Source organism: Chlorocebus sabaeus, chromosome 20 (genome assembly GCF_047675955.1).
Source record: "Chlorocebus sabaeus isolate Y175 chromosome 20, mChlSab1.0.hap1, whole genome shotgun sequence".
Taxonomy (NCBI): Eukaryota; Metazoa; Chordata; class Mammalia; order Primates; family Cercopithecidae; genus Chlorocebus; species Chlorocebus sabaeus.
The window spans coordinates 44,545,588-44,570,647 of record NC_132923.1 but is presented as its reverse complement, the minus strand read 5'-3'; the positions used below and the strand labels follow the sequence as shown (position 1 = coordinate 44,570,647).

The window sequence follows — 25,060 nt, the reverse complement described above, 5'->3', positions numbered from 1 at the left end:
CCTTTTAAAATCTACAGATTTCCCCTCCATCCCTTTATTTTGCTTATACTTCTTCTATTGCAGAAACTGGGCTGTTCGATCTGTGGAATTTCCCATAGTCTGCATTCTGCCAACTGCATATTTATGGTACAAATCAGCATATCCTTCTGCCCTTTGTATTTTCTGCTGATTGGAATCCAGAGGCTTGATCAAATTCAGGTTTGATTCATTTGGCAAGATCATACATGTAGTGTGTTTTTCATCAGAAAGCATATATTGCCTGGTTTTCTTTTTGTGATTTTTGCAGTTATTGCTGCTCATCACTTAGATCATTGAGGGTTGTAATATGGTGCTATTCTGATTCTGTAATCGCTTTTCTTTTTCAAATGGCTTTTCCAAATGGCTGCCTATTCTTAAATATGATGGCAGGAAGAAATCAAAATCACAGCTTCCCTGTCCATGAAGACCTTCAGTGCTCATCATCACTATCACCTTTGTAAACCCACCACATCCACTGGAGCTAGTAAAACTTAACTGCTAGGAGGAAACAAACACTAACAGCAAAATGACATTGCCTATTTGAATGGAAGAGAGTGTGGGGGGAAAGCTAAAACTCTAGAGAGTAACCTTCAAAACTATTTTGTGATGATAAGTCATAAGCTAATAATACACATCATAGCAGAATTTTACATGGATTATCTCATTTAGTCTTTCTAACCACCACATGAGATACCCTTATCCACATTATAGGGAAACTGAGGCTTGGAGAGCTTCACGGATCAGCACAATAGACTCAAGCTCAATAGACTTAGACTATTAGACCAGTAGGCTAGGTCACACAACTAATAAACAAGTTAAATTGGATTCAATATCATGATTCTAAAGTCTACACTTTTAACCATTACACACATGCAGGGAAGAGTCCAGAAACAGTGTAAATGAGGTTTGTGCAGAATCCTCAGCTTTTATCAGTTCTATGTGTTGCTGTTAGCACTGAGAGGACATTGAACAGATTAACAGTTGACAAATACTAAGGCAAAAAAATTACTGCACCCTCACCCTTGGGCATGGAACATTCAGCAATTCATTTTTTATTTTTTATTTTTTGAGACAGGATCTTGCTCTGTCACCCAGGCTGGTTTGCAGCAGTGTGATCTCAGCTCACTGCAAATTCCACCTCCCGGGCTCAAGTGATCCTCCTGCCTCACCCTCCTAAGTAGCCAGGACCACAGTTGTGCGCCGCAACCCAGGGCTAATCTTTTTTATTTTTGATAAAGATGGGGTTTTGCCATGTTGTTCAGGCTGGTCTCGAACTCCTGGACTCAAGTGATCCACCCACCTCAGCCTCTCAAAGAGCTGAGATTACCCAGCCAGTAAAAATTTTTTAAAGCATTGTATATAAAGCCTCTATAATTAAAACTGTGATACTGGCACAAGAATAGATGGCCTGAACAATGTGATAGAATAGAAAGTCCAGAAATAGAACTAAGGGAGAAAACAATGTAGCATATGATAAAAGTGGCATCTGAAATGAGAAGGGGAAAAGTTGACTTTCAGTAAACGGTATTGGGATAACTAGATAGCCACTTGGAAAAAAATAAAATATACAATTGGATCTTTCCTTCATACTATGTAACAAGATAAATTCCAAATGAATTAAATAGCTATGTATAAAAAGTGAAATCACACATTATTAGGGGAAAAGCGTATGAATTCCTTAACAATCTGGAAGTTAGGATAATCTTTCCACCTATGACTCAAAGTCCAGAAACAATGAACAAAAAGAAAGAAAAAATTTGACTACATTAAAACAAAAACATCAGGAAAAAAAGAAAAAAACCCACTAAAAGCCAAGCCAAGTCAGAAGACAAATGACAAATGGAAAAATGTATTTGCAAATTATATCACAGACAACACTAATATCTCCAACATCTAAAAATAGAGAAAAGACCAAAAGCAAAATGGGCAAAGGATATGAATAATCATTCAAAGAAGAAATTAAAACGGCAGTTGAGTGAAATGTAGTGGAATTGCCACCATAAAAAGAAATGACAAAGATCTGCATTAGCATGGCATAACCGCTAGGATATACTGGGTTTTTGTGTGTGTGTGTGTATACATTTAGTTTTATTGTAACAAAGCAACTTGTACACTTTTAACGTTTAAAACCGAGCATCATCTTTCCTTTCCAGTGAAACAAAAAGAAAATTTAAAAATAATCAGGAATAAAATTACAATAGATAATGTCAATTCCAAATAAGATCCTACAGGTTCTGCTGAGTCTCCCATTGAGTGGCAGCACTCAAGTCATCATTAGGAGAGAATTTATTTTAAAAGTGTCATCTTAAACGGCAAGGATGTCTGTGAAATATCACAATTAAACATGCCAAAGGAGAAGCCATGTTGTCAAAATGCCCACTTAACCCACCCAAACATCTCAAACCCACCCTTTGCTGACCTTCTACAACTCCATTTTTTTAAAGTTTTTTTTTCTTTTTTTAAACAAGAGAAAGTAGACAGATACATGTTGGTAAATCTAACTGCCCATATTGTCCCTTTGACCTACATAGAGACACAGTGTACTCTCTGAGCCCAATTTACAGAGAAAGGAGGAAAAAAGCTAGAATTCTATGCACTACGACACAGGGGCCTAGCGCCCTCCAGCTTCCAGCAGAGCAAAGGGAGCAGGTTTTTCTTCTTCCCCGCAGAGCTAGGTTGTGTTGATTCCGTACAGTTTTTGTTCAGACAGGAAGGGATAAAAATGAACTTCGAACAGAAAGGGGAAGACACTCTTTTCCCATTGTAGTATGCTCAAGGTATTTCCCCCAAATAAGTTGAGAACCATGGAGTAGAGAAAAGAGACCTCAAGAACAGGGCAACTGAGCACAAGAGGCAAAAAAAAAAAAAAAAAAAAACAGGACTGCAACTTGCTCCCAGGGACTGGAGAAAATTTTTAAAAAGGAAGGTTGGAATCCATCAGTGTTCTATTCATCATCTTCTCTTTCATCCTCCTCTCCTTCCTCCCCTTCATCATCATCTTCATCTTCTTCACCTTCATCCTCATCCCCTTCTTCATCAATATCTTCTAATCCTTCCTCCTCTTCATCATCATCATCTTCTTCTCCTTCTCCTTCTTCATCATCCCTATTAGGAACCAAGTAGTACTGCAATGGGTTTGGCCAAATATCATCTTTAATGACCTCTCCTAACTTATCAGCACGTGCATCAGAATGGTCAGTAAACCAGGTAAAGAAGCTCTCTGGTTCCTCATGCTGCCTCTTCCTGCCGGCTTTATTCTGCGTTTGACTTGAACGTTTCGTCAAATCCTTTCCAGATTTCCATTTGATTTCAGTGGACTTTGAAGATGGATCACCACTCTCATTCAGATGAAATTCTTTGGAGAAAACTTTATTTTCAAAGTAAGGATTTTCATCAAAATAAAAATCTATTCTGTAACCTGATTTAATATCTTCAAATTCTGTCACTTCAACTTTGGTCAAATAATGCAGTGCCTCTTCGTCCTCCTCCCCAAGCAGTGCAGACACTTGTGGATGGTTGACAAATGTTGTTACCCAAAAATCTGGGATTTTGGCGATCAATTCTGACCTCTTCTGAAAAAATGGTTGGCAGAGTTTGTTATATTTCTGTTCTACTTTCAAAATCTCCTCGCTGTCTTGTTCATTGAGTCTGTCTATTTCATTTTGTACTTCATCAATGTGTTCAATTGCTTCTTGCTGTTCTTTTTCTCCCTTCTTCAGCAAGCCTGCAGAGGCCGATGTGTCCTCTGGTCCCAGAGCAGGAGGTGGTCTTGGTTTCTTCTTTTCAAGTGGGAGTGGAGACTGGCGTTTAGGGGCCATGCTGTTAGGAAAGTCCAAGAACCAGATCACGAGTCTCCTTGCTCATCTGGAAGCAGGCAGAACACTCTAGTATATACTGTTAAATGAGGAAAAACAAGATGCAGAATAGTAAATATATAGTATGCATGTTACCTTATGTTTAAGCAGGGGTGATCTGAGTACATGGAATATGTGGAATACACACATATACATATACACATTCATTCTTTTTTCCAAGGTAAAAAGGAATTTACCCACTTTATTTCAAGCAGTATATAATTTCACTTTTTATATTTAGCTGTCTTATCCATTACATTTTTATATATAGTTTTTTTTTTTTTTTTTTTTTTTGAGATGGAGTTTTGCTCTTGTCACCCAGGCTGGAGTAGAGTGGCTTGATAATCAGCTCACTGCAACCTCCACTTCCCAGGTTCAAGCAATTCTCCTGCCTCAGCCTCCCGAGTAGCTGGGATTACAGGCCTGTACCACCACGGCCAGCTAATTTTGTATTTTCAGTAGAGACAGGGTTTCACCATGTTGGCCAGGCAGGCCTTGAACTCCAGACCTCAGGTGATCTGCCCACCTCGGCCTTCCAAAGTGCTGGGATTACAGGTGGGCACCACCATGGTCAGTGAATTTTCATATATAGTTCTTAAAAACAACGACGACGACAACAACAACAACAAAAACACTACTCAGCTGGGCATGGTTGCACATGCCTATAGTTTCAACTACTCAGGAGGTTGAGGCAGGAAGATCACTTGAGCCCAGGAGTTCAAGGTCAGCCTGGACAACATGACAAGATCTCTCTCTGAAAAGCTTTTCGCTTTTTTTTTTTTTTTTTAATTTATGGAGATGGAGTCTCCATCTCGGCTCACTGCAACCTCTGCCTCCCGGGTTCAAGTGATTCTTCTGCCTGAACCTCTCGAGTAGCTGTGATTTGAAATTTTTCCTATTAAAACATTCGCTTTTTGTTTTGAAACAGGGTCTCACTCTGTCACTCAGGCTGAAGTGCTGAGGCACAATCACAGCTCACTGCAGCCTCTAACCCCTGGTTTAGGTGATCCTTCCGCCTCAGCCTCCTGAGTAGCTAGGACTACAGGCATGTGCCACCACACCTGGCTTTAATTTTATTTATTATTTATTTATTTATTTATTTATTTATTTATTTATTTCGTAAGTAAGTAAGTAGAGACGAGGCCTTGCTATGCTGCCAAGCCTGTTCTTGGACTCCTGGGCTCAAGCAATCCTCCCACCTCAGACTCCCAAAATGTTGGGATTACTGGTGTGAGCCACCAAGCTCAGCCTAAACATTTTTAAAGAGGGAGAAATAATGCATCAAAAATGGGTTTGTTTTCATGAGACTGAAGTTCTTGAAAGAAGTTTTTCCTTCCAAGGCAATTTTACCTACATTTATTTTTCACACATTAAGATCACAGTTAAAGATAACCCTAAACCAAATTACGAGTTTAGCCATGTTTACCTTCACAGCTCCCACCGCTAGTTCCTTAAACTCTCTTTTCCTCCTGATCAAAAATTCTTTCAGGAAGAACATCTGAAAACCTCACTCACATTAGGGATAAATGACTATAGAGATGAATTAAAATAAAAAGAATGCTTTAAGTTAAATTATCTAATGGTAGAATGTGAAGCATCAAAGACAAGATTTTTTTTTTTTTTTTAGAGACAATCTTGTTCTATTGCCCAGGCTAAGTACTGCAGTGCTGCAATGTGATCATAACTTACTGCAGCCTTGAACTCCTGGCCTCAAGCAATCCTCCCACCTCAACTTCCCAGTGCTGGAATTATAGGTGTGAGCTACCATGCCCAGCCATGTTTTGTTTTTTTAAGGGAGTACTTACTTATTCTTTAATCATTTCACATAGCTGCCTAAGCTACCTTAAGTTTTGTTATTTTTACGTATCTTTCTTGAGAGGGAGTCTTGCTCTGTCACCCAGGCTGGAGTGCAGTCGCACGATCTCGGCTCACTGCAACCTCTGCAGTGAAATGATACAGTTAAGCGATTCTCCTGCCCCAGTCTCCCAAGTAGCTGGGACCACAGGCACGCACCATCACACCTGGCTAATTTTGGTATTTTTAGTAGAACTGGGGTTTCGCCATGTTGGCCAGGCTGGTCTCAAATTCCTGACCTCAAGTGATCTGCCCGACTCGGCCTTCCAATGTGTTGGGATTACAGGCATGAGCCACCACACCCGGCCTAACTTAAGTTGTTTTAAGATAAAACATGAATCAGAAATCATTCTGTCACCCATTTGCAACCAGAGAGTAGCCTAGTTGTTACTTTATCAAATGATAAAGAGGCCTGGTAGAAATCTGGCAGGGCTTTGAAGGGAGTCTGGTGCTAGACTGCCTGGGTGTTTTTTTCTTTTTTTTTTTTAACCTGTAGATATTTAAGGTATACAACATGATGTTTTGACATACAGAGTAAAACAATATAGTCAAGCACATAGCATCACCACACATACTTTTTTTCCCTCTCACCACACAGTTACTTTTTTGTGGTATGAGCACCTAAAATCTAATCACTTAGCAAATTTCTAGTATACAACAAATATTATTACCTATAGTTCTCATGCTGTACATTAGATCTCTATACTTACTCATCCTACATAAATGCAACTTCCCCAACCACCTTTCTACTGTTTACGTACTTTTAAAAAGATCCTATATATGAGAGTATGTATGCAGTATTTGTCTTTTTTTTTGAGATGGAGTCTGGCTCTGTCACCCAGGCTGGAGTGCAGTGGCAATCTCGGCTCACTGCAAGCTCCACCTCCCGGGTTCACACCATTCTCCTGCCTCAGCTTCCTGAGTAGCTGGGACTACAGGTACCCGCCACCACACCTGGCTAACTTTTTTTGTATTTTTAGGAGAGACAGGGTTTCACCATGTTAGTCAGGATGGTCTCGATCTCCTGACCTCGTGATCTGCCCACCTTGGCCTCCTAAGCTGCTGGGATTACAGGCGTGAGGCAGTATTTGTCTTTCTGTGCCTGGCGAATTTTACTCAACTTTACATCCTCCAGGTTCATCCATGTTGTCACAAATGGCAGGATCTTCTCTTTTAAGAATGAATATTATTCCATTGTATATATACAATATTATCCATTAATCTATCCTAGGGACAGTTAGGTTGTTTCTATATCTTAGCTATTGTGAATAATGCTGCAACAAATATGAAAGTGGAGATATCTCTATGAGGTGCTAATTTCATTTCCTTTGGGTATATACCTGAAGAGGGCTTGTTGGATCACGTCATAGTTCTATTTTTAATTTTTTGAGGAACCTCCATACTGTTTTCCATAATGGCTGCACCAATTTACATTCCTACCAAGAGTGTATGTAAATTGACTAAATTTGCCAGTCAAAAAATAAAAGATAAATACTGTCTGGGTTATAATATACCATTATTATGGTGTAACACACCATATATTATAGTGTGATATATGACATTGTGTGACCTTGGCCAAGTTACCTATCTTTTGTATGCCTCAGCTTCCTCATCTGTAAATTAGGTCTGAAGACAGTACCTAGCTAAATGGTTGTTGTAAGGATTAACTGAGTTAAAACACACAGAGCAAATAGAGTAGCGTTTATCACATAATAAGGATTCAAATATAATCTACTATTATGTTATCTTTGACACCCCTCTTTTCTACAGGAATAATTAAGAATCAATTATCGATCCAAGCATTTGGGAATTAATTTAAAAAATCAATTATCCAGTTATATTTTTCAGAATTAAGATGTCCAAATATTTGAGAGAGGGCATTATCTGAAGAAATGGTTACTTCTTGGCCAATCTTATGGTACAAATACAAAGACCATATATTCCTCTCCCCACCTCCTTTTTTTTTTTTTTTTTTTTTTTGGTAGAGACAGGGTCTCCTTATGTTGCCCAGGCTGGTCTTGAATTCCTGGGCTCAAATGATCCTCCCGCCTTGGCCTCCCAAAGTGCTGGGATTACAGGTGTGAGCCACCGCAAGCTGGTCAATATATTTTCCAAGCAATTCCTTATCTTCACCTTGTGCGTAGAGTTTGTGAATGAAACAGAATTTTTTTTTTTTTTTTTTTTTTTTTTTTTTTTGGAGACAGGGTCTTGCTGTGCTGCTCAGGCTGGAGTGCAGTGGGTGCAGTCAAGGCCCACTGCAGCCTCGACCTCCCGGGCTCAAGTCATCATTCCGCCTCTTCTTCCCAAGTAGATGGGACTTGCCCGGCCCAAAGCAGAACTACTGAGTTTTCTTCTTTTGGAGGCAGTAATCAAATAAAAAATAAATACCAAAACCTTAAATGATAATCACGTTTGCTACTTTCTTTGGAACAAAAAAGAATTCTATATTTCATCCATCCACCACTTCACTGCTCAAAGACTTTGCCTCTTACCTATTTCTCCCTTCTTGGTCATAAACGTTAGGGCATTATATGCAAAGCCCCGTCCTATTAACTGAGCTTTCTCCGATCAAGTCCAAAAGCTTATGAGCTACTCCGCGGATACGAAGGGGATGGGGCCTTCTAGATGCTGTAAGTACCTCTTATATTGGACTCAGAATTGTTCTGACTGGCAGTTTATGAAGGTCTTCCCCTACCCCTCCCATCGCCAATTTTTCTTGCCCCAAACATTTATACCTCAGGGTTAAGAAGCCAGGTAAGTGAGGGTGTGTGACTCGCCCAGTCTTTCGTTGGAAAAAGTGTAGACCTGTCAGGAAGACGCATACAAAGGCTGCATGTGCTGATTTGAACTCGAGCCTCAGTAAAACACTGAATGAATGAACACCAAACGGAAGGGAAAGTAGAGGGGAGGGGATAAGTGGCCTGAGGACTGGTTTGCCCCGCAGGATGGTCCGCGCCGGAGCCATGGGAGGCGGGGTGCCCGCAGGCAGAAGTAAACAGAGCGAGTACGCCTGCGCACGCTCTTCCCGGGTCACGAGCCGGCTTGGTTCTGGGCCTCTGAGGCTCCCCACCGCGGTCCGGCTGCTCTGTGAGACCGTCTACAAACCGACAAGAGGCGTCAACCTTTTACCCTAGGGGGCGGATTTGGGTAGGAGCCGAGCGTTCGGTTGGAAACGCCCCCTTCTTCCTCCTGGGCGGGGCAAGTGAGGCCAAGTACTGGGCCTCCAGGGCGCCGTACCTCTGTGAGACATGGCTCGCTGTGGGGAAGGCAGCTCGGCCCCCGTGGTACTTCTGGGGTCCGCTGGAGTTTGCAGTAAGGGGTTGCAAAGGAAGGGGCCGTGTGAGCGGCGCCGGCTGAAGGCGACGGTGTCGGAGCAGCTCAGCCAGGATTTGCTCAGGTAGGAGGAGGCGGGAACTCTGGCTGCTTCAGTTCCTAAATCGCCCACCTCCGCCCCGAAGCTGTGGCTTCTTTCGGCTCTGCCTCCCCCTGCCTCAGCACTTGGTTCTCCTCGCCTCAGGCGACTGCGGGTCGTTCGTCAGTCTCCCCACTATTCCGAAAGTGGCTTCGTTCGCCCTGGAATAACCAATGCGGAGCACCTCGACACCATGTACCAGATTCAAAAGGAAAACAAAAAAGCTTAATTATGTGCGGCACCAGTTTGCCAGAAATATCTTAACACAGGCACGCTTAGTTGTTTCATATCACTAAGGTCGGGGTGGATCCAGGTCCTGAACACAATTTTTAAAATAAGTTTATACAATTTTAGGAAAAAGAATAAAATTAGGAAAATGATTATTTGAAATGAAACAGCAATACTATAGTCTTGGAGGTCTCTTCTGAGGTCTATTTAAACAGTTTACCAGAAATGCTTCCTGACTGCGACCTGGCTTCCTCAACTCCCAGCTCCTGTCAGGACCAAAGCAAATGGAGGGTCGTCCTGACATTTAACCTTTGTAAGCCTCATGGATATCCATCTCGGGTTATTGGGAATCCCGTTAAAGTAATTTCAGCTTGCAAAGAAAATGAAGCTTAGAAATATGACCTAGCTAATTTACATTTCCAGCAAGACATTGATTCTTATATTTCAGTGTGCATCAGAATCACCTGGAGGACTTGTTAAAACACAGGTTTACTGGGTCCCAGACCATAGTTCTGATTCAGTTGGTCTGAGTTGGGACCAAAATTTTCGATTTCTAACAAGGCCCCAGGTGATGCTAATGCTGCTGGCTAGGGTGACTATGAGAACCACTGAAGTAAACATAATTACTAATAACTAAAAGTTGTGCAGCATTCTACTTTTTTTTTTTTTTTGAGACAGAGTCTCGCTCTGTCGCCCAGGCTGGACCCAGTGCAGTGGCGGGATCTTGGCTCACTGCAACCTCCACCTCCCGGGTTCAAGCAGCCCTCCTGCTTCAGCCTCCCGAGTAGCTTGGATTACAGGCACCCGCCACTACGCCCAGCTAATTTTTGTATTTTTAGTAGAGACTGGGTTTCATCATGTTGGCCAGGCTAGTCACGAACTCCTGACCACAAGTCATCCGCCCACCTCGGCCTTCCAAAATGCTGGGATTACAGGCGTGAGCCACCGCGCCCAGCCAGGATTCTACATTTTAAAGTGCTTTCTGTCAAAAACTCACCCATACTTAAGGCTCCGGTAGCTATAAACAGAATTTATCAAAGTAAAAAACATTTCCCTTGAATTTAGGACTATCTACTGGGGAAGCTACTTTGTCTCTACCAGGGAGGGACTGATGAAAAAGATGGAAAAAATAATACTGAAGTTGTTAACGTTTCTAGGGTAACACATCTAATTTATATGAAGAAAATGAGGTTGAAGTATTGCTAGTGAACGATTTATCCTCATCTTAGTTACAACTGAGGGTAGGACTCAGAACTCCCAAATTCTTATTATAAACAAAGAAAAATATATATAGCAAGATTTAAAAAAAAAAAAAAACAAACAAAAAGTCTCACCCAACGACCTTAAACGTTATACTAAATTTTCTCCAAGCATAGCAATGTCATTTATTTATTCTAATAACTAAAAGTTGTGCAGCATTCTACTTTTTTCTTTTACAAATACGAAGTATCTAGCACCGACCACGTACCTAGCCCAGTACTGGGTCTTAAGTAATAAAGGTTAATGTTGTTTGTTCTTACACTCTAGTGAGAGGTAATGGCTAAATAAAAGTGATAGTTGTGGTGGGGTGAGTTGAGAAGACTTTATAGGGTGACATTTGAGCGAGCTCTTAGGGATTGGTTAAGAATTGATTAGGCAAAGATTGGGAAGGGAGAGGTAGAGGATATCTAAACAAGGGGAATAACTTTTATAGAAGCACAGAAATTTGAAAGAGCTTGATTGATTTTGAGAAAGCAAGTCGTGTTAGACTCTGCCAAAGAGTAAGGAACAGAGACACTCCTAGGTTACTTGACGTGATAAGATATGTAGAGAAGTGAGGAAAAGTGGGAGACAGTTTTAGCCCTCAAAAAGCTGGTTCCAATGTACAACCGGAAAGTTGTTTGGGATATAACAGTCATACAATAAGACCACGTCGACAAATGGACTGTTATTCAGGGCAGTTGTAAAAAAACAAAACTAATATCTATTGCCATCCTACTATTTGCTATACACTGGGCTTACATGAAATGTTTTACTTACTTCTCTCATGAATCCTGTGAGGTAAGCCTTGTTATTCTTATTTAACACATAAGGAAACTGAATGTTAAAAAAAAGAGATGATGGTGGCACCTGTAGTCCCAGCTACTTGTGAGGCTGGGGCAGGAGAATTGTTTGAACCTGGGAGGTGGAGATTGCAGCGAGCTGAGATTGAGCCACTGCCTTCCAGTCTGGGCATCAGAGCAAGACTCTGTCTCAAAAAAAAAAAAAAGTGATGGAGTCAGAATAAGAACCTTGACAATCTGGCTCCAGAGACTTTCAAGTGACTTGCCCAGGGTCACATAACCAGAATATGAACCCAAGCAGTCTGCCTCCTCTACAGTAAACTGATCTTCCAGTTAACTTTGCACCTTCATCTCCTCTTCTCTCCTTACCCATTTCTTTTTCTACCATAGATTTGCTTAAGAATGCTCTTCAGTGCCATCAGTTGGTTTGTGTTTGTTATAGAACATCTTTGCTCAGGTTCTCCTGCTTGACTACTACATTGGCCAGTGGCTAACCTTGATTCAGTCCATTGTCCATTCAGATGTGATTAGGATGTAGGGGCATGTGGTACAAACCAGGGCCACATATAAGTAATAAATGAATTTGGTAGCTTTATTTGGAAGGAGATTGTATGGCAGGCAATCAAAGTTACAGTAGGTAAGGGTGAATGGGTAGACTAAGACTAGATCATAGGGGCTTTCTTTCTCCAGTGAAATGTTTGTGATGTATTCTAGAAGCGGTGGAGAAACATCAGTGTTTTTAAAATAGGGAATTAACACATTTGGATCTGGAATTTAAGGAAAGGGAAATTGGAAATGGGACCAGCTGCTGGGAGATTTTATAACAGTCCAGGGATACATAATGGCAGTGGAAATGGAACAATTGATAAGCTTGGTGACTGATGACATGCTGGGGAACAGGGTAAAGGAAGCATTGAAAATGGCCCCAAATCTTAGGATATTTGAAAGGGAAGCATGTAGGCTACTACCATACCACCCTGAACAAGCCCAGTCTTGCCTGAAAGGGAGGCATATAATGAATGTCCAGCTACCTATATCCAGGAAACAACTGGAAATGTGTCTGGAGTAGAGGAGGGAAGTTGGACTAGCAGATTGGTAGTATCACTAGCACCCAGTTATCCAAATATGAGAGAGATCCAAGTTATTCCCTTCCGTGCCAATTTTACCAACTCCTGCCGATTTTATTACCTAAATATATTTTAATGTCATCCCCTCTTTATCACCATTGATCCTCTCCTGGCTTCATTCATCTGTATGGTAGTTTTCTCATCTTCATTCTCATTTTCATCTGACTCCTCTTCTACACAAATTTATATATTTTGAAAAATTAATTTGCCATTGTTTCAAACCAGTTACAGGGCAAACACACCTGATAGCAATAATGTAGGCATAACCTTAAAATGACCCTGTATGGTGGATGTACTTGCGTGTGTTGCGAGCTAGGGAATCTGGGAGTCGCCATCCCGGAGATCAGTTCCTTGTCTGTGAGGAACATCTGAGCTCCTGGGCCCATACTGTGGAACACAGGTTGTAAAGGGGATTGAAGCTGTGAGTTTTGGTGGGGGGAGTGGGGGGTCTATGAAGATTGCCAGGACATTAAGGGAATGTAGAGGACATACATAATGTGGAGGACATTAAGGGAAGGGGGTTAAGTGAAAATGCTGTATAAACTTCTATGATGCTTGCAAGGGTTTGCAGTTTTCCTTCCCAGTCCGTCACCACTGGACTGTAGGTAAGGTGGATATCTTGTCTGGCCTGCCATCACTGGACTCTCTCCCCTGTATGTAAACCCCTGATAAAAGCCTATGTCTCATTTGCTGGCTCTGGGTCTCTTCAGCCTCTTGAGCCTGTTGCCTTCCCTGTTGAGGTTAATAGAGGTTCAGCACACACAATTTTGTGACTCCTCTTTCACTGTAAGATACAGTTAAGCTCTTTGCCTCTTATTCATCTTTATCTCTGCAGCTTCATCTGCCATTTCACACCCTCTCAATACTTTATGCTGACCGATGTATAGTTCCACACTCACACATATCTTTGTCAGGAACATGGAGCCCAGGCACTTACCTTGCCTTACTTCCCTAACCAGCTCTTACTCAGTGTTTAAAATCCCATTTGGTTTTCATGCCCTCTATGAGGTCTCCTCTTTTGTTTGTCCCTGAACAAAATTTACTTATGCTATTGAATATATCACACACTTTAATTTTCAGACCTGGCTTCCCTACTATACTATAAACTCCCTGAGGATAGGTATTATGTTTTAGTCATCTTTGTGTTTCCAGTGCTTAGTACATAGTATTTGCTCGGTAAATGTTTAGTGATAACTGGGTTTTATCAGCAATCTAACTTGCTTTAGGTAAGTTATGCTACAGTTTGAATGTTTGTCCTCTCAAAACTCATGTTGAAATTTATGGCCTGGCTGGGCATGGTGGCTTATGCCTGTAATCCCAGCACTTTGGGAGGCCAGGGCAAGCAGATCACTTGAGGTCAGGAGTTCGAGACCAGCCTGGCCAACATAGTGAAACCCTATCCCTAGTAAAAATACAAAAATTAGCCTGGCATGGTGGCACGCATCTGTACTCCCAGCTACTCAGGAGGCTGAGGCAGGAGAATCGCTTGAACTCAGGAGGTAGAGGTTGCAGTGAGCCAAGATCACGCCACTGCACTCCAGCCTGGGTGAGAGTGAGACTCCGTCTAAAAAATCATAATAATTTACAGGCTAGGCAGGTGGCTTATTCCTGCAATCCCAGCACTTTGGGAGGCTCAGGGGGACGGATTGCTTGAGCTCAGTGTTGGGGTGATCAGACCCAACACCAGGCCTTGGGGGCTATGAAGTCCGGTGGAGTCAAAAGAATGAGACAAGACATGAAGTGGGACCAGGGGGCAACACTAGTATGGAGGCCGTGAGGGCCCTGAACTCTGGAAACCTGCACTATTTATTGGCGATCAAACAAGCAGATGGTAAGGATGTGGGGGTTGAAAGAAAGCAGTGTATCAAGTGCATGATCTACAGTTGTGACGGTTTAGCATTTTCTTTGAAGCATATGGAACATGTTCTGCTACTTGAGATAATGGGAAACATGTTCGTCTAGTTTAGGATACAATTGATCTATGAGCCTGGGATCGCTAGAAGCAAGGAGCCAGAGACCATGAGGGGTTTTATGCCCTGAACCCTGGATTCCATCCAAGCCATGAGGGGTTTAGTGCCCTGGGCTTAGATTGTGGTGCAGCAGGGCAGCCTTCCACCCTTTGGCACAGAGCTTGGTGTTCCAAAGGCAACAAGGGGTTTTAGACGCTGGACCCCAGACATGTTCCAAGATTCTTTTACATTATGTCAGATATGCAAGCCCTGCCTCAGCTTTTTTCCTGACACTCAGCTTTTCCCCAACACTCAGGAGTTTAAGACCAGCCAGGGAAACATGGCAAAATCCTGTCTCTCCAAAAGATACAAAAATTGTCCAGGTGTGGTGATGCTTCCCTGTGGTCCCAGCTACTTGGGAGGCTGAGGTGAGAGGATCCCTTGAGCTCGGGTGGTGGTGGTTGCAATGAGCTGAGATGGTACCACTGCACTCCAGCCTGGGCAACAGGGCAAGACTCTGTGTCCAAAAAAAAAAAAAAAAAAAAAAAAAAACATTTAATTGCCATTGTAGCAGTATCAAGAGGTAGGACCCTTAAGAAATGATTAAGCCAAGAGGGCTCCACCCTTGTGGGTAAGATTGGTAGTGTTATAAAACGATGAATTTGGCTCCTTCTTGCTCCCTTTTATCCTTTATCCTTCTACCATGTGATGACTTACCCTTGCAGATGGTAGCACCTTAATGTTGGACTTCCCCGCCTCCGGAACTGTGAACCAGTAAATGTTTGTTCATTATAAATTACCTATCCTGTGGTATTCTGTTACAGCAGCACAAATGGACTACAATAGGTGAATACAGTAGTTGGCAAAGATATGAGATGGAAAGAAGCTTGGCCTTAGCATCATTGAGACTTTGCTCCAATCTGTCCTTCCTCTGGGCTTTACTATTCGATGAGCCAGTAAACTCCCTAATGTTTAAGCCAGTCTGAATCAGACTTTCAGATTTGTAACAGATATAAAATATACTTGAAACTGATAAAAGTGGTTCTATCAAATAAAAAGCACTGTATTTTCACATTAACAATTTTATACACACCTCCCCCCCCCCCCCACCCCGCATTTAGCAAGTACTCATGAGCATCCGTTAGCAGCAAGGTAGATGTCCTGCCAATGGTTGTATGGCTACCAGTTGCAGTGCTTCCTTATTCACTTGAGGGGTGGGATGGGGGAAGGAGGGTGGGAGGAAGGAACAAATTGAGTGTTTATACAGTTTCTGTTTCAATTAAAGTTTGAGAGCCCAACACATTTTTGTGTAACTTTAAAAATTACTTATGAAAATAATTTATTGAAAATATTGACCAAACTAAGATGTACCTGTTTGGCCATTATTTTCAAGGTTTGAAAGCTTTTGTGCTCTGAAGCATTTGTTTTGTCTAGGGTAAAATAGGATCATTCAATAAGCAGATATTGAACTCTTGCTGTGTACTGAAGATACAGTTTTTGCCCTTGGGGAGTCACAGAAATACTATAATAGAGGTATGCGCTGAGTCTGATGGGATTAGAGGAAGGAGCCATTAACTTGGTGCTGGGGGAGTATGAGTGTCATTGGCAACTTTCTAAGCTTTCACTGTAATGGATATCTTTATCCGTTACTTGTACCTCCTGTAGTGTACTGTTGTGATTGCCAGTTTTATATATCCTGTAATACAGAAGTCCTCTGAGAATACGTACCTTGCTGATGATATTGCTATAGTGATATGAAGTATTATTTAATATTTAGAGAGTAAAATATATAGTTACTGCAAAGAGACAAAAGATTATATTATGACATTTTCTATTATGTTGATTTCTGTTCTATCACTCATGGATACATGTAATCAGTGGGCTTTACAATAACTATGTCTGTACATTAGCAAAGGAATTTGAAAGGGTTTACCTCATGAATCCATCATTTAATGATAGATTAGAGCATAATTCTATTTGTGGGAGTGGGAGACTGGAAAAGAGACTAAATGTCACATTTTTGACAGCCACACCTGGATTTCCGACTTGGTAATTAACATTAGCCAGAACTAAGTACCAGTTTCTAACCTGAATTTTCTACTGACATGTGTGGTTTGTTGCTGTCATTGACTATTAACTTTTTTTTTTGGGCTTCAATTTAAGTAAGATTTTAAAAAATTGATTCTTTTAAATAATTAAAGATCATGTCAACTTTGCATTTTAAAAATAAATCTAAAGTACATCTAAAGGCAAATCAACATAAGTAGCAGAAAATGATTTTTTTATTATCAGAAGGAATTCATAAGAAAAAATATTTTGAAACAGTAGTCTTACTCTTTTAGTGAAATTATCTTTGTTTTCACTATGAATTTTAGAAAATTAGGCTCTAAGCCAATATTAAACAATGTTCTTTGGAATGAACTGAGGACAAACTCATTTTTATATTAACTTTATGTTGCCTCTGTATTTTTTAGCTTATGTGTTATTTTTAAACCTACTTTATAAAAATATGTATATGTTTCTTAGCATCACTAATTAAACTATGATTCCTTTTTATTCCTTATAGGCTTCTAAGGGAAGAATTCCATACAGATGTTACCTTCTCTGTGGGTTGTACTTTGTTCAAAGCACACAAAGCAGTCCTTTTAGCAAGAGTTCCTGACTTCTATTTTCATACTCTTGGACAGACATCAAATAGTTTAACAAATCAGGAGCCTGTTGCTGTGGAGAATGTTGAAGCTTTAGAATTTAGAACGTTTTTACAGTAAGTGCTTTCTTTATTCATATAAGTCTAATATGTAATTGCTTATTTTTAACATGTGTGTTTTTATTTAATATATTTTCATATGTATTTTGTAACCTGATAAGAAAAATCCATTCACTTAAATTCCAAATTATCTTAGTAATTAGTGTTAATAGAGGCTAAGTGTTAATATTAGAAGCTTAGTAGTGGTAGAGGCTAAGCATTAAGCTAAGACTGATCCTGAGAAAGGGCAAATGGTGTGCTCTGTAGTAATTTAAATGAATTAGTCTATTCCAGGATTTCTCAGTAGTGGCACTATTGGCATTTCAGGTTGTATAATTATTTGTTGTGGGGACAATGCTGTGCATTTTAGGATGTTTAGTTGAGACTGAAATATCTCCAGACATTGCCAGATGTCCTCTGGAGGTTCTGATTGCCCCCTGTTGAGAACCATTGCTATGTACTGACTTCTGTATTGTTGGTATGTGAAACTTTATGTATATTTATAAAAATATAACATCATAACTGTTTTTATTCTCATGGCTTATGTCTTAGTCCATTTGGGCTGCTATAACAAAATACCTTAGACTGGGTAATTGGTGAACAACAGAAACGTATTGATCACAGTTCGGGAGCCTGGGAAGTCCAAGATCAAGGTGCCAGCAGATTCAGTGCCTGGTGAGGGTTAGTTACTTGAAGACAGCATCTTCTCTGTGTCCTCACATGGCAAAAGGGATTAACAAACTTTCTTGGGTCTTTTTTATAAGAGCACTAATCTCATTCGTGAGGATGGAGCCCTCATGACCTAATCATCTCTTAAATGTCCCACCTCTTCATACCACCACATTGGGGATTAAGTTTCATCATATGAATTTTGGGGATGGGGGACACAAACATTCAGACCATAGTAACTTGTATTTGGTCAAATTGTTTTTTTAGAACAGAACATCTTGGGGATTCATGTTTTAACTCAGAATTGTCATCAGCTAAATAATGGGAGAAACCAGTTTAATCTTCATTCTGTACTTCATTTCTTTTTGTTGTTGCATAATATTTCATTGTATGGCTATTCCACATTTTGTTAATCCATTCATTGCCATTTAAATTGTTTCTATTAGTACTTTTTGGCTATGATGAATAATGCTGCTATAACACTTATATGCAAATTTTTCTGTGAACCTATGTTATTATTTTTCTTGAGTATATACCTAGGAGTGGAATTGCTGGGTCATATATATAGTAACTATGTTTAACCTTTTGAGGAACTTCTAAACCGTTTTCCAAACTGGCTATAACATTTTACATTCCCACTAGCAATGTAAGAGGGCTTCAGTTTCTCCACATCCTCAGCATACTTGTTATTATCTTCTGTATTTTTTATTATTATCCTCCTTGTGGATGTGAACTGGTATCTCATTGTAGTTTTCATTTGTATTTCCCTGATGACTCATGATGTTGAGCATATTATCATGTGCTTATTTGCCATTTTTATGTCTTTGGAGAACTATCTACATCCTTTGCCCATTTTGAAATTGGGCTCTCTTTATATTATTGACTTCTAAATGTTCTTTATATATTCTGTAATGTTAGACTCTTATCACAAATACGATTTATAAATATTTTCTCCTATTCTCTGGGTTGTCTTTTCACTTTCACGATGGTATCATTTATGACACAAAAGTTTTAAATTCTTATGTAGTCAGGCCAGGTGCAGTGGCTCATGCCTGTAATCCCAGCACTTTAGGAGGCTGAGGTGGGCAGATCACCTGAGGTCAGGAGTTCAAGACCAGCCTGGCCAACAGATGGCAACCCCGTCTCCATTAAAAATACGAAAAAGTTAGCTGGGCATGGTGGTGCATGCCTGTAATCCCAGCTACTTGGGAAGCTGAGGCAGGAGAATCACCCGAACCCAGAAAGTGGAGGTTGCAGTGAGCTGAGATTGTACCATTGCACTCCAACCTCGGTGATGGAGCAAGACTCCATCTCAAAAAAAAAAAAAAAATTATGTAGTCTAGCTTATGTAATTTTTCTTTTGTCGCTGTGCTTTTGGTGTGATGGCTAAGAAACCATTACCTAATCCATGGTCTTGAGGATTTACTCATTAATATGGTTTGGATTTGTGTCTCCACCCAAATCTCATGTCAAATTGTGATCTCCAGTGTTGGAGGAGGGGCCTAGTGGGAGGTGATTGGATCATGGGGATGGATATCCCCCTTGACGTTCTTGTGATAGTGAGTTCTAAGGAGATCTGGTTATTTACAAGTGTGTAGCACCTCCTCCTTGTTCTCTAGAGCTCTTCCTCCTTCTTTGGCCATGTAAGACGTGCTTCCTTCTTCTTCGCCTTCTGCCTTGATTGTAAGTTTCATGAGGCCTCCCCAGCTATGCTTCCGGAAATGCCTTCCTGTACAGCCTGGGGAACTGGGAGTCAATTAAACCTCTTTTCATTATAAATTACGCTGTCTCAGGTAGTTCTTGATAGCAGTATGAGAACGAACTAATATACTCGTGTGTGTGTGTGTGTGTGTGTATGTGTATGTGTGTGTATGTATATATTTTTTTGAGACAGGGTTTTGCTGTGTTTCGTAGGCTGAACTCTTAACTCCTGGGCCCAAGTGAGTCTCCCAAGTAGCAGAGATTACAGGCATGTGCCACGATGCCCAGGTTACTCCTATATTTTCTTCTAAGAATTTAATGTTTTTATATTTTTAGCTCTTACATGTAGGTCTTTGATCCATTTTGAGTTAATTGCCATGTATCATGTAAGGAAGGGGTCTAGCTTCATTCTTTTGTATGCAGATATGCCGTTGTCACAGCACCAATTTTTCCTCCTCCTCTCCCTTCTTTTCCTCGGATTGTCTAGACACTTACTGAAAATCAGTTGCCCATTGCTGTGGACTGCAGTTGTCTCCACCCAAAATTTATATGTTGAAGCCTTAGCCCTCAGTGTGATAGCAGATGGAGATCGGGCCTTTGGGAGGTAGGTTGAGATGAGTTTATGAGGGTGGGGTCTTCATGAGGATTAGTGCCTGTATAAGAAGACTTAGGGTGGGTACAGTGACTCATGCCTGTAGTCTCAGCACTTTGCGGGGGCAGAGGCGGGTGGATCACTTGAGTCCAGGGGTTTGAGACCAGCCTGGGCAACATGGCAAAACTCAATCTTTACCAAAAATACAAAATATTAGCTGGATGTGATGGTGTGCAGCTAATAGTCTTGGCTACTCAGGAGGCTGAGGTGGGAGGATCACTTGAGCCCAGAGGCAGAGTAGTGAGCTGAGCTGAGATCAGGCCACTGCACCAGCCTGGGCCTCAGAGCGAGACCGTCTCCAAAAAAAAAAAAAAAAAGAACAGTAAAAAAGAAGAGGCTCCAGAGAGCTTGTGTGCATACTTACTCTATCCCTGCCATCCAAGGACACAGTGAGGCAATGGTGTTTGGAAGCCAGGGAGCCCTTACTAGAACCCAACATACTGGCACTTCATCTTGGTCTTCTAGCCTCCAAAAACTGAGAAATACATTTCTGTTGTTTAAGCTACTCAGTCTGTGGTATTTCATTATGGCAGCCTAAGTTAATTCACCCATAAATGTGAGGGTTTATTTCTGGTTTCTCAGTTCTATTCCACCAGTTTGTATGTCTGTCCTTAATGCCAGTGCCACTTATCTGTTTTGACTTTTATGAGAAGTCAGTTGGATTTTTGTGTTTTTATGTCCTTATGTATCTTTTATATGTCTAAAAAACTTCTGGGATATCTGTCCTTATATTAGATGCCAGTCTTTTAGTTATTTACTGATGTGGTTTTTGCCTATAATCAAAATGACATTTACATTAGTATAGAAAATTATCTTTGGATAATTATATTTTAAGTGTATTTATGTGATTGGCTTATTCATTTTATGCTTTAGCAGTTGCTTTAATGACTTTTTTCTTTATTGTTTCTGTTTCATGTGTGAAGCTCCTATGGAAAGCATAAATGGAAAATTGCCTAACTTCGGGTACCTGTGTTCATTAAAATAATATACTATAATTTAAGCAGATACTTTAAGTACAACGTAGAAAATCATTATCATTTTTCAGTACAGGTTATATGCTCATCATTGAGTTTGAAATACCAATTTTTGTTTTGTTTTGTTTTTTTGAGACAGGAGTTCTGCTCTTGTTGCCCAGGCTAGGGTGCAATGGCATGATCTCGGCTCACTGCAGCCTTCACCTCCCGGGTCAAGCGATTCTCCAGCCTCAGCCTCTTAAGTAGCTGGGATTACAGGCATGTGCCACCATGCCTGGCTAATTTTGTATTTTTAGTAGAGACGGGGTTTCTCCATGTTTTTCAGGTTGGTCTCGAACTCCCAACCTCAGGTGATCTGCCCACCTTGGCCTCCCATAGTGCTAGGGTTACAGGTGTGAGCCACCGCACCCAGCCAAAATATCAATTTTAAAGTATACACTTTTTTCTCCTAGTAGGTAATAGAGAATTGTTATAAGAACAAGCTTTGTGGTGAAGCCAGTTCTACCACTTCTGTGTGAACTTAGACTAATCACTTACCATTAGTTTCCTCATCTGAAAAATGGGCACATTAATAATACTTATAGTGGTGTTGTGATGGTTAAATGTGATGGTTATAAAGCACTTAGCACAGTGGCCTGGGCATATGGTAAGCACCGAATAAGATTGTTTTATAGGTAGTGACTGCAGATATGGCTCAAATGATTCAGTGGAAAGTTGTGCTTGCTTTTTGAGCTCATGATTATTGCATTATTCATAATAGCAGGTGCTATGAAATTATACACTTCTTCAGCTGTTGAGTGTATGTTTAAAAGAAGATCCTTGGCATAGATCAGATTTTTATACATTAGAGAAAGGGAGACATTACATCAATGATGTCCTTTATTTGTTATCATTGAAAGTGATTGGAAAAGATTGAATTAGACCCAGTATGGGAGAGTGGAGGAAGCACTGGACTTGGCAGTAAGACAGATCTGCCTTCTGGCTGTGCATTATCTTGTTTTACTGTTTTTTAGCCTCAGTTTTCTCATTTCAAAGAAAGTAGTTGGAGTAGCTGGCTGTGTGCTTCATAGCACTTCACAGTGCTCTATTTTAAGCACTTAATCATATTCTGTTTTGTATTAGGTTAGTCGTGTGTGTCTGTGATTATGTAAGCCCCTTGAGATTAGATCGTCTCATTGATGTGCACATCTCCATTGGTGCCTCATGTAGTGTCTTGCACATAGAAAGCACTTGTGATGTACCCTTTTTTTGCTTTCAAAGCAGATTGCTTTGACATTTGTCTGTATGAAAAGAAGGCAAAAGGAAGGGAGTACAATGGAAAATGTTGACATGAAAATTTCTTCTAGTGAAAATTCTGATAAAATAATTTCTTGAATTTTTGCTTTGTGAAATTCAGTCCTTGTAAGTCTCTTCAGTTCACATCCTTTCTTTTTAAGTCATGGATAAAGATCTTGAAATAGTCTTTTATGGTACCACTTATTGTAGCCTTTTGGTGTGCACTTTGTGCACTTGAGTTAAGTGTGAAATACAGCCTTTGAAAAGTTGTTTTATATGCAGTGACTTCAGATATAGCTCAAATGATTGTCAGTGGAAAGTTGTGCTTGCTTTATGACCTCATGATTAAAATTCAATTCAGGATCATAAAAATCTTTGATTTCCCAAGAAGACTAACCTGGTTATTGTTGTGAGAGTGTGTATGCATGTGAAAGGTAAAGAAAAGAGGGAGGACCTTTGAATGTTTAGTTTAACATCAAGAGCTGGACAAGATGCCAGGATAAAGTCTCAATCAGCTAAGTACATAAAACAGCACAGAACAAAGGAAATCATTTCCTCTGCAAGCTTTCTCTGGTGGTGGCCATTGTCTCTCCCACATTCCTTATACTACAAGGATTGACAGTGGTTGGAATAGGTGTCCTCCTTGTTGTATTTTCTTTCTGGTATCTGGGGTCTTGCTGATGGGGTTGGGGGAAAAGACTGCCCCTTCCAGGGTTCGCTAATTCCTAGATATAGTAAATGACTTGCCTGTGAACCAGCCAATCCTAAGTACAGGGACCCACCTATATACCTACCTGTATATCCACGTTCTCTATCTGCTTCTTATATTCCAGGAGATAATATTCTTTCCCCCTAATCTCCCTATAGCCAAGTACCAGACAAGTAGGGATCACTCCTGTAGGCCAGAGCCAGCCAACGTTATTCCAACAATCCAGTCCTGATCCCGTTCAGTTGCTTACCTTGCCTTGCTTATTCCTTCTCTTGAAAACCCCAATAAAGGCTTTTGTCCATGCTTTCCCCTTGCTCCTTCTGACCAACCCTGTTGCTTCCCTGTGTGGCCCTGCATGGTGTGCCCCCTCCTCTTGTAAATTATAACTAACAAATTATCTTTTCAATGGCAATTGTCTCCTGATCTGTTGGCCTCACTATACCTGAATAACACCAAAATTCTGGTACATTTTAAACACTCATGAATGTCATTGTTTCCTTCCTTCTTACTCCCCTATCATTGAATCTCATTTTACTAGTCTATACCATAGGACAGTCATCTACAGACCACCAGTTCAGTCCTCCTTCCATAAAGATTTTAGCTACTATTGTCAATTTTCCTAAGCATATGTTTTAGTAATTGCAATTGCTATATAGATGATGTTTCCAGTAACATGGCCTCTCAGTGCCTGCAATTCCTGTCTTCCAGTAATCTTGTTATCCATTCTACCTCAACTACTCACTGCCATGTCAAATCCTAAATAGTGCTGTTATCAATAACTGCAGCCCCCCATCATCTTAAGTCTAAGAATCTTACTCTCTAACTTCTACCTCCTGTCTTTCTAGCTTATTCCCTTTAGGACTTAAATTCATTAATTGCAGGTCCTGGTATAGTTAATCATACTACTTTTTTTTTTTTTCTGAGATAAAGGCTTGTTCTGTCACCCAGGCTGGTGGGCAGTGGCGTGATCTTGGCTTACTGCAACCTCTGCCTCCAAGACTTAAGCAATTCTTGTGCCTCAGTCTCACAAATAGCTGGGATTACAGGCGTCCATCACCATGCCAAACTAATTTTGTGTTTTTAGTAGAAACAGGGTTTTACCATGTTGGCCAGGCTGGTCTCGAACTCCTGACCTCAAGTGATCCACCCGCCTCAGCCTCCCAGAGTGCTAGAATTACAGGCATGAAACATCAAGCTCAGCCTACATTTAAATTTTCTTTTATCCTCTTACGTCCTCATTTCCCTCCTTACTCAGCTTAAATGCCTTCCACTATCATTGTATTACTCCCTTGGCATACAATTTCAGCTCTGTTGTTCCCTTTGAATTTGATTTGTATGTCAAAACTCCAAATCTTACATTCAACTCTGACCTCCCCGCTTCTACATTCACACAGCTGAATGTGGCTGTAAAAACACACAGTCATGCTAACCACCAGTAGGCACTTAGTGCTGTTAGTCATACTACATGCAATCACCTGTATTTCCTCTTTTTTTTTTTTTTTTTTTTTTTGAGATGGCATTTCATTCTGTTGCTTAGGCTGGAGTGTGGTGGTGTAATCATAGCTCACTGTAACCTTGAATGCCTGCATTCAAGTGATCCTCCTGAGTAGCTGGGACTACAGGTGCATGCCACCACACTCGGCTAATTTTTCTATTTTTTGTAGAGATGGGGTCTTGCTATGTTGCCCAGGCTAGTCTAGAATTCCTGGGCTTAAGCAGCCCTCCCACCTTATCCTCCCAAAGTGCTGAGATTACAGGTATGAGCCATAGTGTGTGGCCAATCACCTATATTTCCCTAGTCCTATTGGAGTTCCCACTTTCTTGGAGTATCATTTTATACTTCCTCTTTT

At 40.7% G+C, this 25,060-nt stretch overlaps 2 protein-coding genes across 3 annotated transcripts in view; one reads left to right on the top strand and one right to left on the bottom strand.

The window, feature by feature from the left end:
* Positions 1-2,892: 2,892 nt before the first annotated feature.
* Positions 2,893-3,851, bottom strand: SETSIP (SET like protein). The gene has a single exon (XM_007977971.3). It carries the CDS (start codon positions 3,834-3,836, stop codon positions 2,964-2,966), a length of 873 nt encoding a protein of 290 aa, XP_007976162.3. The 5' UTR covers positions 3,837-3,851; the 3' UTR covers positions 2,893-2,963.
* Positions 3,852-8,746: 4,895 nt separating this feature from the next.
* BTBD8 (BTB domain containing 8) overlaps positions 8,747-25,060 on the top strand; it is a 99,437-nt gene continuing 83,123 nt past the window's right edge. Inside the window, exons 1-2 of one of the 2 annotated variants that reach the window (XM_073008582.1) lie at positions 8,747-9,123; positions 17,051-17,248. In XM_073008582.1, coding sequence (XP_072864683.1) covers positions 8,975-9,123; positions 17,051-17,248 — 347 coding nt within the window. In that variant the 5' untranslated portion in view covers positions 8,747-8,974. The remainder of the gene's footprint in view (positions 9,124-17,050; positions 17,249-25,060) is intronic. The other variant, XM_073008581.1, reaches the window with a different exon arrangement.